At 38.4% G+C, this 17,445-nt stretch overlaps 1 protein-coding gene across 1 annotated transcript; it reads left to right on the top strand.

Moving 5' to 3' along the window:
- Positions 1–17,376, top strand: vps11 (VPS11 core subunit of CORVET and HOPS complexes). The gene is made up of 16 exons (XM_061056055.1): positions 1–202; positions 2,238–2,382; positions 2,462–2,597; positions 2,712–2,875; positions 4,122–4,369; positions 4,646–4,847; positions 4,932–5,083; positions 12,533–12,719; positions 12,876–13,019; positions 14,325–14,522; positions 14,620–14,781; positions 14,969–15,102; positions 15,593–15,795; positions 15,925–16,096; positions 16,322–16,544; positions 16,782–17,376. The coding sequence occupies exons 1-16, from the start codon at positions 57–59 to the stop codon at positions 16,944–16,946; spliced, it is 2,781 nt and encodes a 926-aa protein (XP_060912038.1). The 5' UTR covers positions 1–56; the 3' UTR covers positions 16,947–17,376.
- Positions 17,377–17,445: the final 69 nt, after the last annotated feature.

Here is a 17,445-nt window from a genome sequence, read left to right as displayed (position 1 = left end):
CTGCGTATCACATGACAACACAGCGATAAGTTAGCTACTGTGCTAACGCTGATAAAATGGCAGCGTTTTTACAGTGGAGGAAATTTGTATTCTTTGATAAAGATAGTGTGAAGGATCCTGTGGATAATGGGAAAAACTTTGCTCTTCCGAGCGGAATATCTGCGTGTGACTCCGGCAGAGGACACATCGTCCTGGGAGATATCCTTTCACAGAACCAGTTAGCATGCAGGCTAACGTCATGCTAACCAGGGTACTGACAGCTGACGTTAGCCCCGACTCATTCAGATACGGTACCTTTTGTTATTATGTCTTACTTTAAATAAGGACTAGCTCAATCGTAGCAATGTACGTTAGCTCTGTCTTCTGGTACAGAGAACATCACACCAAACTTAGTTAGAAAAGATGACAAGATAAGTTTGGACTGAAGGTTTGATAAATAATACAGATCTACTTCGATCTACACTCATCACACTCAATCACATTGGAAACAAGACTTCCATAGATTAACAACAATGTTACGATAGATAGATAGATAGATAGACAGAGTCAGTAAACACAACTTACATCTAAAACACAAGGAGCAGGCACAAGATAAAAGGGACTTTAAAACAGAAACCACTAATAGACCTAGGACTGTCTGGTGGCAGTAACTGGAAGGAGAGAGTAAGAGGGGTCCTCTTTTTATTTATTTATTTATTGAGTTTATCAATTTTGAGAGGAAGCAAACAATAAGAACAATACTGAAAATAAACTAAACAAAAAACCCACCCCAAACTAACAGATGCTGCAAATAATGTATACAAAGACATCAGAAATATCACAGAGAAAAACAATATAGACAAGTATTCACACAAAAATAGTAACAGTGTAAATGAAGCAGAAAATAAATGAGTAGCACAGACAGGTTTGCAGTTTAAGTTGCACAGTGTCTTGCAGGGCGTCTGCTTCAGAATCTCTGAAGGAAAGAATCCAAAGACTTCCACAGTCTCCAGCATTCTTCAGTTTTATGACTGAAGTCATGAGTCAATTTCTCTAAAGGGAGTAAGGCTGCGATTTGAGAAATCCACATATCAACAGTTGGGATCTGTGGAGCAGACCAACGTAGCAAGATACAAAAGATTAACTAACAGAACTTTTACATCTGAATGAAAAAGACCCTTAGTAGAGTGTTTCAACAGATTAAAGGAAGGGGATAATGGGAACAGTTTACCAGTTATCTCCGGGATCACAGAATGAACCCCTCTCCAAAATGTTTGGATATGGTCACATGACCAGAACACATGAAGAAGGGTCCTCTCTTTAACAGGGTGGTCTTCCTTCTCAACAGAGCCGTGTATGGTTCAGGGAGAGGAGGTTGGGATGAGCCGGTTATTTATCTGACCTGATGAACTATCAGAGTTTAGTTTTCTGCTTGATGCTGGGGGAGTTCAATCAGGATGAAATGTTAAAGGTGAGAATGGATTCAATAACTGAGCGCTAAACTAGGGTCAAAATGTCCTATTTCATATTTAAATAATAATGTCTTTTTAGGTTTTAATTGCTGATTTACCTGCTTCTTTTCTTGGCAATATTTCAAAGATACCCTTCTTGTTGCTATGTCATTACCTATCAACCAACATTAAACTAGCAGTAAGGCTATATAATGAGTCTATAACCAAACGAGTATTATAGTACATAACCGTACTATGCTGTGTGGAAATAGTGTCAAATGACGTGTTTAACACTCCCTTTAATGTGAGTTACACAGTCTGAAGCAGAAACCCTGAGTGCAAAATACACAACACAACCACATACACAGACATACACAAGTGTTTCTAGAGGACCAAAGGGATGGACACAGCTGGTATACTCATGTATGTTGTTGTTGCCATGGTTTTTATTCAGTGAAGATATTGTAGCTGGCTGTCTGTTAGTGGGTTTGCAAAATGCACAAAAACTAAATGTTTTTTGTCACTTTTTCTAACATTACAATTCTATGATTCAGATCATCTTGAAAAAATCTGCTCGCCACGTGTTTCTGTGTTATAAGCCTGCCAATTATTATAAAATGGGGCATTTAAAACAATAAGGCTTATGGTAGTATATTGTTGTTTTATATTATTTGGTACTTGGTTGTGTTTGGTAATGTGCATGTATGTTGCTGACGACTCTACAAGCAGAAATCATGTCCATACCCTACTCACTCGCTCTCTGTACAGCTGTGCATAACTGTCCTTAACTTCCATGATGTTACATATGGACGGCGGAATCTGGACTCTGACACGCTCCCTGCTGTTGACATCTTTTCAGGCCTACAAGTTGCGAGTAACACACCTGTACCAGCTGAAGCAGCACAGCATCCTGGTATCTGTTGGGCAGGATGAACAAGGAATAAACCCTCTAGTAAGTGACCAACTCTCATTTCATTTTTGGAACATTTCTTTTGTAAAAACACTGCCTCAGAAAGTTTTGCATTTCTCAGGTAAAGGTCTGGAACCTTGACAAGCGAGACAGTGGAAACCCTCTCTGCACCAGGATTTTCCCTGCAATCCCTGGCAACAAACCAACAGAAGTGTCCTGCCTCAGTGTACATGAAAACCTCAACTTCATGGCCATTGGTAAGACATTAAGAAAGTGTCTTTTTTTTCTGATTATTGATCTAGTATCTGTCAGGCTGGAGCAGAAAGAGCTTTGTCTTCTCAGGTTGTGATGGGTGTTATGTCTCTTGACAGGCTTCACAGATGGCAGTGTGGTTTTGACCAAAGGAGACATCACTCGAGATCGTCACAGTAAAACTCTGACTCTGCACGAGGGAACCAGTCCCGTCACTGGCCTCGCTTTCCGCCAGATGGCAAAGGTCACAAATCTGTTTGTTGCCACTCTGGAGAAAGTGCATGTAAGTCTGATCATTCCCTGTAACTTATCTGGATACTAAATCTATCTTAAGAGACTGTACAGGTATTTTGAAGCTGGGCCCTTCTTTTGTTTTTCAGATGTTTTGGTGTGTTATGATTTAGGATGTTGCTTACAATAGTTTTTCTGTGGATTAAGGGCAAATTCAAATTCAGACTGGTTAAGTAGTCTAAACCTTAAAGGCTTTATATGTGATTTTTCACACTTAAATGTAAATCAAGTATATCCTCTGAAAATAACTCTGTGAGTCATGACTGTCTACAATGGGTGTAACACCCGAGTCCCACTGTCTGTGATGTTTTCAGAGTTTTCAGAGTCCTATCTTCACTTTGTTTACATCGCCCAGACGGCGGCTGACTCCTCCCCTCACGTATAAAAGTTGTTTAATTGAGGGACTAGAGAAAAGAAGAATAACATACTGTACTCACTGCTTAACTGTGTTTCTAGATCACGCTCATTTCAGGTAAATTTACATGCAGTGTGAAGATACGCGCATAATAAAGATCGATAGCATTAGCATGCTAACACAACAATGCAGCGTGAGTTGTTTTGGTTTCATGCTGGTGCTCAAGGGCGACATCTGCTGGATCAAAAAATCACATATAAAGCCTTTAACAAAGAGACTAACAGACTAGTAATTGCCAATTATCTGTGTGAGGATGATTAATCGTTTCGTCGGCTAATCGCACTCAACCCTATTCATGACATGTAAGGACAAATGTTTTAAAATGTGACAAAAAAACAAACAAACACCTAAACTGGCAGCTGCAATATGTCTGGTTATGATTGCACAGTAATGGTCTGTAAAATTAATGTGTTTACCAATGAAGTTTGTTGGATTGCAGAGAGCTATCTTAAGGCTGTGTCTGGTTTCAGAATAAGTATCTGACTCTTTCCATATTACTGTTAAATACTAAATTATTAACAGAGGCTGTTAGTGGCAAGAACAAGCACTTTGAGAGGGTTCTACAAGACTAAGTACTAAATGGTCTCAATCTACTATTTACATACCAAAACATGTCAAACAGTGCCCAGAAGAAGAATTACCCTTGACCCATCATTTGTAAATTCCTTCAGCAGCTGTTCAGAGACACCTGATGATGGTATCATTGTTTCAAGTCAAAGATGATGCTGTAAATTGTTTTAAATGAAGTTATGAGATTTTGAACTCCTGTCTCCCTGTCTCCCTGTCTCCCTGTCTCCCTGTCTTCCTGTCTTCCTCTGCCCAGTGCTACACCCTGTCCATCAAGGAGTATCCTAAAGTAGAGCTGGACACACACGGCTGTGCTCTGCGCTGCTCCTCCCTGGCTGATCCCTCCCAGGATTCCCAGTTCATCGTGGCTGGAGATGATTGTGTGTACCTGTACCAGCCCGATGAAAGAGGGCCTTGTTTTGCTTTCGATGGACACAAGCTGTTGGCCCACTGGCACCGCGGATATCTGTTTTTACTCATCAGGGATACAAAGTCACCCAACAAGTAAGGATCGAAAAACGTTTAACAGAATAAATAAATAAAAAGAAAATATATAATCCTAATATTTTCAGTCATTTAGGTCCTGAACCGTTCAGATCAGGTTCTTTTTTGTCCTACAAATATTAAGTAGCAACAACTTTTTGGGCCCTAATTTACCCCCGACGCAACAATGATTTTTTCCCACCTTTTTTCCACAAAATGCTTTATAAGTTGAAGTATATTAAGTTTTTACCTGTGTACCTTTAAAGACTGTTGAAATCATCATTTTGTTTTACTCAGGCCAGAGTTTGGCAGCAGAGGGAGCTCTCCATCAGACAAACAGCTTCTGACCATATATGACCTGGACAACAAGTTCATCGCCTACAGTGCCGCTTTTGATGATGTCATTGATGTGGTGGCAGAGTGGGGCTCCTTCTACATCCTGACCAGAGATGGAAACATGTTTGTTCTGCAGGAAAAAGACACACAGACCAAACTGGAAGTGAGTGCATTACAGATGGACTCAGTGCTGAATTACATGGTGAACCACAGAGCAGTGCTGTAACCTCCTTGTGTGTTTTTTAAGATGCTTTTTAAGAAGAACCTGTTTGTGATGGCCATCAACCTGGCTAAGAGCCAGCATCTGGACAACGACGGACTGTCGGAGATCTTCAGACAGTATGGGGATCACCTTTACCTGAAGGGGGACCATGATGGAGCCATACAGCAGTACATACGGTAATCAATCAATCAATACATTTTTATTTGTATAGCGTCAACTCATAACAAGTGTTATCTCGAGACACTTTACAAAAAGCAGGTAAAATACCTTACTCCATGTTACAAAGATCCGGCCTATCCATCATGAGCACTTTAGCAAAGCAGTAAAAGTTACAGTGGTAAGAAAAAACTGTCTTATTAAAAGGCAGAAATCTTCGGCCGGATCCCCGGCTCATGACGAAACAGTAATAACACCTGATATTTAGTATGTGTATACTGTGTGTACTGTAGTATGTGTGTACTGTAGTATGTGTAGTATGTGTGTACTGTAGTATGTGTATACTGTAGTATGTGTATACTGTGTGTACTGTAGTATGTGTATACTGTAGTATGTGTGTACTGTAGTATGTGTAGTATGTGTGTACTGTAGTATGTGTATACTGTGTGTACTGTAGTATGTGTATACTGTAGTATGTGTGTACTGTAGTATGTGTAGTATGTGTGTACTGTAGTATGTGTAGTATGTGTATACTGTAGTATGTGTATACTGTCTGTACTGTAGTATGTGTAGTATGTGTGTACTGTAGTATGTGTATACTGTCTGTACTGTAGTATGTGTATACTGTAGTATGTGTGTACTGTAGTATGTGTATACTGTGTGTACTGTAGTATGTGTGTACTGTAGTATGTGTATACTGTGTGTACTGTAGTATGTGTGTACTGTAGTATGTGTGTACTGTTGTATGTGTAGTATGTGTATACTGTAGTATGTGTGTACTGTAGTATGTGTATACTGTGTGTACTGTAGTATGTGTGTACTGTAGTATGTGTAGTATGTGTATACTGTAGTATGTGTGTACTGTAGTATGTGTGTACTGTAGTATGTGTATACTGTAGTATGTGTGTACTGTAGTATGTGTGTACTGTAGTATGTGTAGTATGTGTATACTGTAGTATGTGTGTACTGTAGTATGTGTGTACTGTAGTATGTGTAGTATGTGTATACTGTAGTATGTGTAGTATGTGTATACTGTAGTATGTGTAGTATGTGTATACTGTAGTATGTGTGTACTGTAGTATGTGTAGTATGTGTGTACTGTAGTATGTGTAGTATGTGTGTACTGTAGTATGTGTAGTATGTGTGTACTGTAGTATGTGTAGTATGTGTGTACTGTAGTATGTGTAGTATGTGTATACTGTAGTATGTGTGTACTGTAGTATGTGTAGTATGTGTGTACTGTAGTATGTGTATACTGTAGTATGTGTAGTATGTGTGTACTGTAGTATGTGTATACTGTGTGTACTGTAGTATGTGTATACTGTAGTATGTGTAGTATGTGTGTACTGTAGTATGTGTATACTGTGTGTACTGTAGTATGTGTGTACTGTAGTATGTGTAGTATGTGTGTACTGTAGTATGTGTATACTGTAGTATCTGTATATGTGTACTGTAGTATGTGTATACTGTAGTATGTGTATACTGTAGTATGTGTAGTATGTGTATACTGTAGTATGTGTGTACTGTAGTATGTGTAGTATGTGTGTACTGTAGTATGTGTAGTATGTGTGTACTGTAGTATGTGTATACTGTAGTATGTGTACTGTAGTATGTGTAGTATGTGTGTACTGTAGTATGTGTAGTATGTGTATACTGTAGTATGTGTGTACTGTAGTATGTGTAGTATGTGTGTACTGTAGTATGTGTATACTGTAGTATGTGTGTACTGTAGTATGTGTAGTATGTGTGTACTGTAGTATGTGTATACTGTAGTATGTGTAGTATGTGTGTACTGTAGTATGTGTGTACTGTAGTATGTGTGTACTGTAGTATGTGTGTACTGTAGTGTGTGTGTACTGTAGTATGTGTAGTATGTGTGTACTGTAGTATGTGTGTACTGTAGTATGTGTGTACTGTAGTATGTGTATACTGTAGTATGTGTAGTATGTGTGTACTGTAGTATGTGTAGTATGTGTATACTGTAGTATGTGTGTACTGTAGTATGTGTGCACTGTAGTATGTGTGTACTGTAGTATGTGTAGTATGTGTGTACTGTAGTATGTGTAGTATGTGTGTACTGTAGTATGTGTAGTATGTGTGTACTGTAGTATGTGTGTACTGTAGTATGTGTAGTATGTGTGTACTGTAGTATGTGTATACTGTAGTATGTGTGTACTGTAGTATGTGTATACTGTAGTATGTGTATACTGTAGTATGTGTGTACTGTAGTATGTGTAGTATGTGTGTACTGTAGTATGTGTGTACTGTAGTATGTGTAGTATGTGTGTACTGTAGTATGTGTATACTGTAGTATGTGTGTACTGTAGTATGTGTAGTATGTGTGTACTGTAGTATGTGTAGTATGTGTATACTGTAGTATGTGTGTACTGTAGTATGTGTGTACTGTAGTATGTGTGCACTGTAGTATGTGTGTACTGTAGTATGTGTAGTATGTGTGTACTGTAGTATGTGTAGTATGTGTGTACTGTAGTATGTGTAGTATGTGTATACTGTAGTATGTGTGTACTGTAGTATGTGTGTACTGTATTATGTGTATACTGTAGTATGTGTAGTATGTGTGTACTGTAGTATGTGTGTACTGTAGTATGTGTATACTGTAGTATGTGTATACTGTAGTATATGTGTATACTGTAGTATGTGTGTACTGTAGTATGTGTGTACTGTAGTATGTGTGTACTGTAGTATGTGTATACTGTAGTATGTGTGTACTGTAGTATGTGTATACTGTAGTATGTGTAGTATGTGTGTACTGTAGTATGTGTGTACTGTAGTATGTGTAGTATGTGTGTACTGTAGTATGTGTGTACTGTAGTATGTGTGTACTGTAGTATGTGTATACTGTAGTATGTGTGTACTGTAGTATGTGTGTACTGTAGTATGTGTATACTGTAGTATGTGTAGTATGTAGTATGTGTGTACTGTAGTATGTGTATACTGTAGTATGTGTATACTGTAGTATGTGTAGTATGTGTGTACTGTAGTATGTGTGTACTGTAGTATGTGTGTACTGTAGTATGTGTAGTATGTGTATACTCTAGTATGTGTATACTGTAGTATGTGTGTACTGTAGTATGTGTGTACTGTAGTATGTGTAGTATGTGTGTACTGTAGTATGTGTAGTATGTGTGTACTGTAGTATGTGTATACTGTAGTATGTGTAGTATGTGTGTACTGTAGTATGTGTAGTATGTGTGTACTGTAGTATGTGTATACTGTAGTATGTGTGTACTGTAGTATGTGTAGTATGTGTAGTATGTGTGTACTGTAGTATGTGTAGTATGTGTAGTATGTGTGTACACATACTACAGTATACACATACTACAGTATACACATACTACAGTACACATATACAGATACTACAGTATACACATACTACAGTACACACATACTACAGTATGTGCACTGTAGTATGTGTAGTATGTGTGTACTGTAGTATGTGTAGTATGTGTAGTATGTGTGTACTGTAGTATGTGTAGTATGTGTGTACTGTAGTATGTGTAGTATGTGTGTACACATACTACAGTATACACATACTACAGTATACACATACTACAGTATACACATATACAGATACTACAGTATACACATACTACAGTACACACATACTACAGTATGTGCACTGTAGTATGTGTAGTATGTGTGTACTGTAGTATGTGTAGTATGTGTAGTATGTGTGTACTGTAGTATGTGTAGTATGTGTGTACTGTAGTATGTGTAGTATGTGTGTACACATACTACAGTATACACATACTACAGTATACACATACTACAGTATACACATATACAGATACTACAGTATACACATACTACAGTACACACATACTACACATACTACAGTACACACATACTACAGTATGTGTACTGTAGTATGTGTAGTATGTGTGTACTGTAGTATGTGTAGTATGTGTAGTATGTGTAGTATGTGTGTACTGTAGTATGTGTGTACTGTAGTATGTGTAGTATGTGTGTACTGTAGTATGTGCAGTATGTGTGTACTGTAGTATGTGTAGTATGTGTGTACTGTAGTATGTGTGTACTGTAGTATGAGTAGTATGTGTAGTATGTGTGTACTGTAGTATGTGTAGTATGTGTAGTATGTGTGTACTGTAGTATGTGTAGTATGTGTAGTATGTGTGTACTGTAGTATGTGTAGTATGTGTGTACTGTAGTATGTGTAGTATGTGTGTACTGTAGTATGTGTAGTATGTGTAGTATGTGTAGTATGTGCAGTATGTGTATACTGTAGTATGTGTAGTATGTGTAGTATGTGTGTACTGTAGTATGTGTAGTATGTGTGTACTGTAGTATGTGTAGTATGTGTGTACTGTAGTATGTGTAGTATGTGTAGTATGTGTAGTATTTGTATACTGTAGTATGTGTGTACTGTAGTATGTGTGTACTGTAGTATGTGTGTACTGTAGTATGTGTATACTGTAGTATGTGTGTACTGTAGTATGTGTAGTATGTGTATACTGTAGTATGTGTATACTGTAGTATGTGTGTACTGTAGTATGTGTGTACTGTAGTATGTGTAGTATGTGTGTACTGTAGTATGTGTGTACTGTAGTATGTGTAGTATGTGTGTACTCTAGTATGTGTATACTGTAGTATGTGTGTACTGTAGTATGTGTGTACTGTAGTATGTGTAGTATGTGTATACTCTAGTATGTGTATACTGTAGTATGTTTATACTGTAGTATGTGTGTACTGTAGTATGTGTAGTATGTGTGTACTGTAGTATGTGTAGTATGTGTGTACTGTAGTATGTGTAGTATGTGTGTACTGTAGTATGTGTGTACTGTAGTATGTGTATACTGTAGTATGTGTGTACTGTAGTATGTGTAGTATGTGTGTACTGTAGTATGTGTGTACTGTAGTATGTGTGTACTGTAGTATGTGTATACTGTAGTATGTGTGTACTGTAGTATGTGTAGTATGTGTGTACTGTAGTATGTGTGTACTGTAGTATGTGTAGTATGTGTGTACTCTAGTATGTGTGTACTGTAGTATGTGTAGTATGTGTGTACTCTAGTATGTGTGTACTGTAGTATGTGTAGTATGTGTGTACTGTAGTATGTGTGTACTGTAGTATGTGTAGTATGTGTATACTGTAGTATGTGTGTACTGTAGTATGTGTAGTATGTGTGTACTGTAGTATGTGTAGTATGTGTATACTGTAGTATGTGTGTACTGTAGTATGTGTAGTATGTGTGTACTGTAGTATGTGTAGTATGTGTGTACTGTAGTATGTGTATACTGTAGTATGTGTGTACTGTAGTATGTGTGTACTGTAGTATGTGTAGTATGTGTATACTCTAGTATGTGTATACTGTAGTATGTGTAGTATGTGTATACTCTAGTATGTGTATACTGTAGTATGTGTAGTATGTGTATACTGTAGTATGTGTATACTGTAGTATGTGTGTACTGTAGTATGTGTAGTATGTGTGTACTGTAGTATGTGTAGTATGTGTGTACTGTAGTATGTGTGTACTGTAGTATGTGTATACTGTAGTATGTGTGTACTGTAGTATGTGTAGTATGTGTGTACTGTAGTATGTGTGTACTGTAGTATGTGTGTACTGTAGTATGTGTATACTGTAGTATGTGTGTACTGTAGTATGTGTAGTATGTGTGTACTGTAGTATGTGTGTACTGTAGTATGTGTAGTATGTGTATACTGTAGTATGTGTGTACTGTAGTATGTGTGTACTGTAGTATGTGTAGTATGTGTGTACTGTAGTATGTGTAGTATGTGTATACTGTAGTATGTGTGTACTGTAGTATGTGTAGTATGTGTATACTCTAGTATGTGTATACTGTAGAATGTGTAGTATGTGTGTACTGTAGTATGTGTATACTGTAGTATGTGTGTACTGTAGTATGTGTAGTATGTGTATACTCTAGTATGTGTATACTGTAGTATGTGTGTACTGTAGTATGTGTGTACTGTAGTATGTGTGTACTGTAGTATGTGTAGTATGTGTGTACTGTAGTATGTGTGTACTGTAGTATGTGTAGTATGTGTGTACTGTAGTATGTGTGTACTGTAGTATGTGTAGTATGTGTGTACTGTAGTATGTGTGTACTGTAGTATGTGTGTACTGTAGTATGTGTAGTATGTGTATACTGTAGTATGTGTGTACTGTAGTATGTGTGTACTGTAGTATGTGTAGTATGTGTATACTGTAGTATGTGTATACTGTAGTATGTGTGTACTGTAGTATGTGTATACTGTCGTATGTGTATACTGTGTGTACTGTAGTATGTGTAGTATGTGTGTACTGTAGTATGTGTATACTGTAGTATGTGTAGTATGTGTGTACTGTAGTATGTGTAGTATGTGTGTACTGTAGTATGTGTAGTATGTATGTACTGTAGTATGTGTAGTATGTGTGTACTGTAGTATGTGTGTACTGTAGTATGTGTAGTATGTGTATACTGTAGTATGTGTATACTGTAGTATGTGTGTACTGTAGTATGTGTGTACTGTAGTATGTGCAGTATGTGTGTACTGTAGTATGTGTATACTGTAGTATGTGTAGTATGTGTGTACTGTAGTATGTGTAGTATGTGTGTACTGTAGTATGTGTGTACTGTAGTATGTGTATACTGTAGTATATGTAGTATGTGTGTACTGTAGTATGTGTGTACTGTAGTATGTGTGTACTGTAGTATGTGTAGTATGTGTGTACTGTAGTATGTGTATACTGTAGTATGTGTAGTATGTGTGTACTGTAGTATGTGTACTGTAGTATGTGTAGTATGTGTGTACTGTAGTATGTGTATACTGTAGTATGTGTAGTATGTGTGTACTGTAGTATGTGTGTACTGTAGTATGTGTAGTATGTGTGTACTGTAGTATGTGTATACTGTAGTATGTGTAGTATGTGCAGTATTTGTATACTGTAGTATGTGTATACTGTAGTATGTGTGTACTGCTAATGCTAGCGCTCTTTAGTTAGCTCGTAGCTTCACACTGCATGCAACTTGACGTAGCATGACTGTGATCTAAAAACTCTTATGTGACATTCAAATAAGCAGTGAGTACAGTATGTTATTCTTCTTTTCTCTAGTCCCTCACTCAAACAGCTTTTATACACAAGGGGAGGAGCCGGCCGGGCGTCCTGTCCATGTAAACATGGCTCAGACAACATCAGAAACGGCAGGACTCGCACGTCACACTCATTGTAAACAGTCATGACCCAGACAGATGTTTACAGAGGATGAACTGGATTTCTGCTATATTGATGTGTAACATATCGCACATTCTCCCTTTAAGTTTCTGTTGAAAACAGCACATTTCCTTATGACTATTTCATAATAAAAGCGTTCCAAAAAGGTCAAGATTATTTTGGTCTTTGCGCTTTTTCAGTATAGTTTGTAAATATGCTCTTGAACAATTTCTCTTTTGTTCAGTCTCATTTAAAACATCGATGTTCCTGCAGCACCATTGGAAAACTGGAGCCATCATATGTCATCAGGAAATTCCTAGATGCACAGAGGATCCACAATCTTACAGCATATCTGCAAGCCCTGCACAGACAGTCACTGGCCAACGCAGACCACACCACACTGCTGCTGAACTGTTACACCAAGCTAAAGGACAGCTCCAAGCTGGAGGAGTTCATAAAGGTGACCCACTGCTGTTGTAGATTTAGTATCCAATGGATGCAGATTGGTCTCAGTAGAAGTACAACTTAAAATACATTTTAAGCCTGCTTTTTTTATAAACGTGTCACTAACTGATGTCATTTTATAACAGCATTGTGTTCCTCTTTGTTTTAACAGAGCAGTGAAAGTGAGGTTCACTTTGACGTTGAGATTGCCATCAAGGTTCTTCGGCAGGCTGGTTACCACAGCCACGCTGTGTTCTTGGCTGAGAAACATATGCACCATGAATGGTACCTTAAGATACAGCTGGAAGACCTCAAGGTAAAAACCATCAAACCTGAAATTCATTCTTTGAAGTGGTGGGGATTCCCCCCTCCCCCCCGAATTCTTCCCATAGGGAGATATTTTAAGTTTTTTTTTCTCGAAGCTAAAACTAACTGTGATAACTTTTTATCTAGTCAAGAAATAGACTGAAATGAATACTGATGCCTCTAAGTGACATTTTAAAGCTATTCATTATTTCTTTATTTTTATTTGAATGCTTGTCAAGATTGTATGATTCACAGACCAAAAGTGCATTTGATAGCAACTTCCACGATTCATAGTGAGCGATATTATTGATCATTCAAGTCAGCAGGATTTTTTTCTTAGCAACATATATTCTCTATACTGCAGTCAATGTAAAGGTCATTTATGAGTCAGTCAGCCTGATTATGTCTTTTCACATTTTCACCTCAGAAGAAAGTTAACAAAGTGCAGTTTTTGTGCAGTTGTGTAGCTCTTTATAGTACCATCTGATATCACCATGTGGAGTATGCAAAGCTGCTCGTTACCAATGCACCCAGTGACATCACAATGTTTAAAACATGTGGGTTAATTTTATCTAAAGCCAACTCCTAATGTTGCCTGAGTGATCAAAATGCATCCTTCATGTGTTGACACCTGTAGTCAGAGCTGTCTGCTTGTGAATGGATCACTCACTAAGGTCATAAGACCAGGTGTGAACACGCAGATGATGCAGCCTCTCACTCAACACAGTAACATTTATCACTCTCATCAGCTCCCTTTCTCCCTGCACTCTTATCAGAACCATCTTTTCTTCAGAATAAGAATCAGGGTTTATTGCCAAGTACATTTACACATACAAGGAATTTGACTTGGTGTATTGGTGCTAAACAATTAACAAGGAAATAAAGCAGAACTAGCAACAACTTAAATAATACAGTATAAGAAGATATTACAATATATAAAATAGAATTTAAAAATGTTAAATATAAAAATAAAATACACAAAATGTAAGAAAGGTGTAATGTAGGAGCTGTGTAGTGGACTATGAGAAAAAAATCTTAGTGTGTGTAACTACTCACAGAGTGCATGTAAGGAAAATACATTTAAAGTCCAGTGGGTGTTAATGTAATGGTTAAAAGCAGATTCAGCATTCACATTACTCTGATGTTTTTCTGACTGTGGGGCTGATGAGAGTCTGGGTTATTCATAAATGTCTTGTTGAATTAAGGCTGTGAGTAACATTGATATTAAGAAGATGTTAACAAACAGATGAAGGCAGCATGATTTCACCTTCATGTAAGAAAAATGTTTGAAAATGTTTCTCACCACAAAACACAGAACTATCAGGAAGGCTTGCGTTACATTGGACGTCTTCCTTTTGAACAAGCTGAGAGCAACATGAAGCGTTATGGCAAGACGTTGATGCATCATGTTCCTGAAGGTACCACGCTGCTCTTAAAGGGCTTATGCACCAACTACCAACCCAGCGGAGACACTGCTGAGAGAGACGGGACGGAGACTGGTCGGTATGACAAGGTCAGCCTGCACTGCTTTTCTTCTTTAACCTCTTTTTCATATCCACAAGAAACGTCTTTTAGATTTTATATGCATCTCTTGTTCACACCTGTTGAAGGCAAACTCGGAGGAATTCATTCCAATTTTTGCCAACAATCCTCGGGAGCTGAAAGCCTTCCTGGAGCACATGATTGAGGTGGACCCTCGCTCTCCTCAGGGTGTGTATGACACACTGCTGGAACTTCGCTTACAAGACTGGGCCCATGAACAAGACCCTGAGGTAAGTCCAAATCACACAGGCGAGCCATGATTCTCGCACAGTACATTGACAACACTTTTAGCAGTAGACCACTCTGTTGTGTGATTATGTTACTTAGAAAATCAGACTTGAAATTAGACGTGGTTCACCAATAACAAAATAGTTGAAAGCTTCTTTTTTTTCTCTTCTGATGCGTATGTTTTTCCAGCGTAAAAAGGTCCTGCAGGGGGAGGCTGTATCGCTGCTGAGGAGTGACAACACAGTGTTTGATAAAGCTTTGGTCCTCTGCCAGATGCACAACTTCAAAGAAGGCGTCCTCTACCTTTATGAGAAGGGCAAACTGTAAGTGAGGAGCGCAGACCTGTGTTTCAATATCAATGAAGTCAACTCACCTTATGAAGAAACACAGGACGACAAAACATCTAATAACTACCCTAACTACTTCTATGCAGCATGTGAAACTAAATGAAAGGCCTGAGAGTGCACCAAGCACAGACCAGGTTAGACTGTTGAATAATTAGAGATAAGCTCTTTGGCTTTGTCCTGGGGAAACTCACCTGTTGATAATAATACACAATAATAATGATGTATTATAATTGTTAATAATAAAGAATCACGTAGATGGAAACTTTGTAGGTAATAACTCTGATGATGCTGTTTTGACAGATTAAGTCTGCTTGAATATTATTTCTTTATGGAACTGTTTAAAAGGTGCAGCAGTCTCTAATGAACTCTGTAGGTATAACACGTATTTGTAAACCAGAAATGTAGTGTTTGATCCAACTATACATTTCAATCTAATAGCTTGTTGTTGATCTGCGTCTGTGTGCAGATATCAGCAGATCATGCACTACCACATGCAGAATGAAGAGTATGGTAAAGTGGTAGAGGCCTGCAAGCGCTACGGGGACCAAGAGGGCTGCCTTTGGGAGCAGGCACTTGGTTATTTTGCCAGAAAAGAAGAAGACTGCAAGGCCTACATCAGTGAGGTCCTTCATCACATTGACCAGAACAACCTGATGCCTCCTTTACTAGGTGAGCTTTTGGACAATAATAGATTTACTTGTTTAGATATTGAGCCACCTTTACATCAGAAGGTGAGGGGGAAGACTGCTGTTAACGAGCACATCATTACATCATCTCTTTCTTCATGATCTGCCACAGTGGTGCAGACGCTGGCACACAACTCCACTGCCACTCTCTCAGTCATCAAAGACTACCTCATCAACAAGTTGCATAGGGAGAGCCAGCAGATAGAAGACGATGAACGCAAAATCCACCAGTACCGCGAGGAAACGGCTCACCTTCGCTCGGAGATTCAGGAGCTCAAAACAAGGTGCATCACATGAGCCGTTGCATTCTCTTTCAACTTTGTTCTTAGAGAGTTAGGCACTTTGATCGTTTCCAGTTTCTATCAGTTACTGACTGTAATCTCGTCGTTCACATGCATGTGACTTTATTTGAGTTGTTACCGTTTGTTACAGCTGGTGAAACTCAGAGGGATAGAAGTCTGGCAGATGAGGATTAGTAAACAACTTTTCTCCCTCAATTTTTTTCACAGTGCCAAGATATTCCAGAAGACCAAGTGCAACATGTGCAACAGCCCCCTGGAGCTGCCATCTGTTCATTTCCTGTGCAGCCACTCCTTTCACCAACACTGCTTTGAGAGCTACGCAGAGAGTGAGGCTGAGTGCCCGACCTGCACTCCAGAGAACCGCAAAGTCATGGACATGCTGCGAGCTCAGGACCAGAAACGAGACCTGCATGACCACTTCAACAGACAGGTAAAAGTACTTAAGCTCTGACTGAAAGGAAGTTTACCAAAATCACTATATCAGTAACAGTATTCAAACATTACTCCCGTTTTATTTATTAAAGCTTTCCATCATCTTGTTTTTTTTATCTTTTGTAATAGTAGCACATTTCCTTTTTGTTCTAAGTTGACTGTTGTCATTTTGCAGTTTCAATGCTACAGAAAATTCAAGTCAGTGCTTATTCTGTGTCCTTTCTATGTTTTTCAGTTACGCAGCTCTAATGATGGCTTCTCTGTTGTGGCGGACTACTTTGGTCGAGGAGTGTTTAACAAACTGACTCTGGTCACTGACCCGCCTGGGAGCAAAACCGTTGGGAGTCTTGAAGTCAACCTGCAGAGAGATCTTCTCATCCACACCAAGCGAAACTCTTAGAAACCTGTTTGTTCTCTCCACCTGAGAAGGCACCGATGTGTCCAGCTTTATATCACCGCAAGCTCTCTGCAACACGATTTACTGCACAGGATGCATCATGTTTTCAGCAGCGCATGCAGTTGTCTGCCTTCAGTACCTATGATGGACCTATTTGTGTTGTAATGCTCCCAGTCTTAGTCCAATTCACTGAAATCTGTAAAAAATGTACTTAAGTTTTAAACATGTAGTGCTGTTAAACCTAACAGATATTCAGCTTGGAGGATTGTGCTTTGGTGTGTTTAGTCTTACTTATTATGTACTCTTGCACATATTAAAAATAGTTCAATTGCCTGGCATTGATGCAATAATTTGATGTATGTTACTTAAACTGGATGATGAGAATTGTCAATAAAGTCATTAGGTGCATTTGGGACATGTAGCACAAACTCTGGCCTTTTGTGGTTTTGCTGTTTCCATGATCTGCCAGTTTAACCCTTTAGAATATTAACACAACTAGTAA

Source organism: Labrus mixtus, chromosome 14 (assembly GCF_963584025.1).
Source record: "Labrus mixtus chromosome 14, fLabMix1.1, whole genome shotgun sequence".
Classification (NCBI taxonomy): domain Eukaryota; kingdom Metazoa; phylum Chordata; class Actinopteri; order Labriformes; family Labridae; genus Labrus; species Labrus mixtus.
Note: the sequence above shows the minus strand (reverse complement) of the source record. Positions and strands in the feature narration are given on the sequence as shown.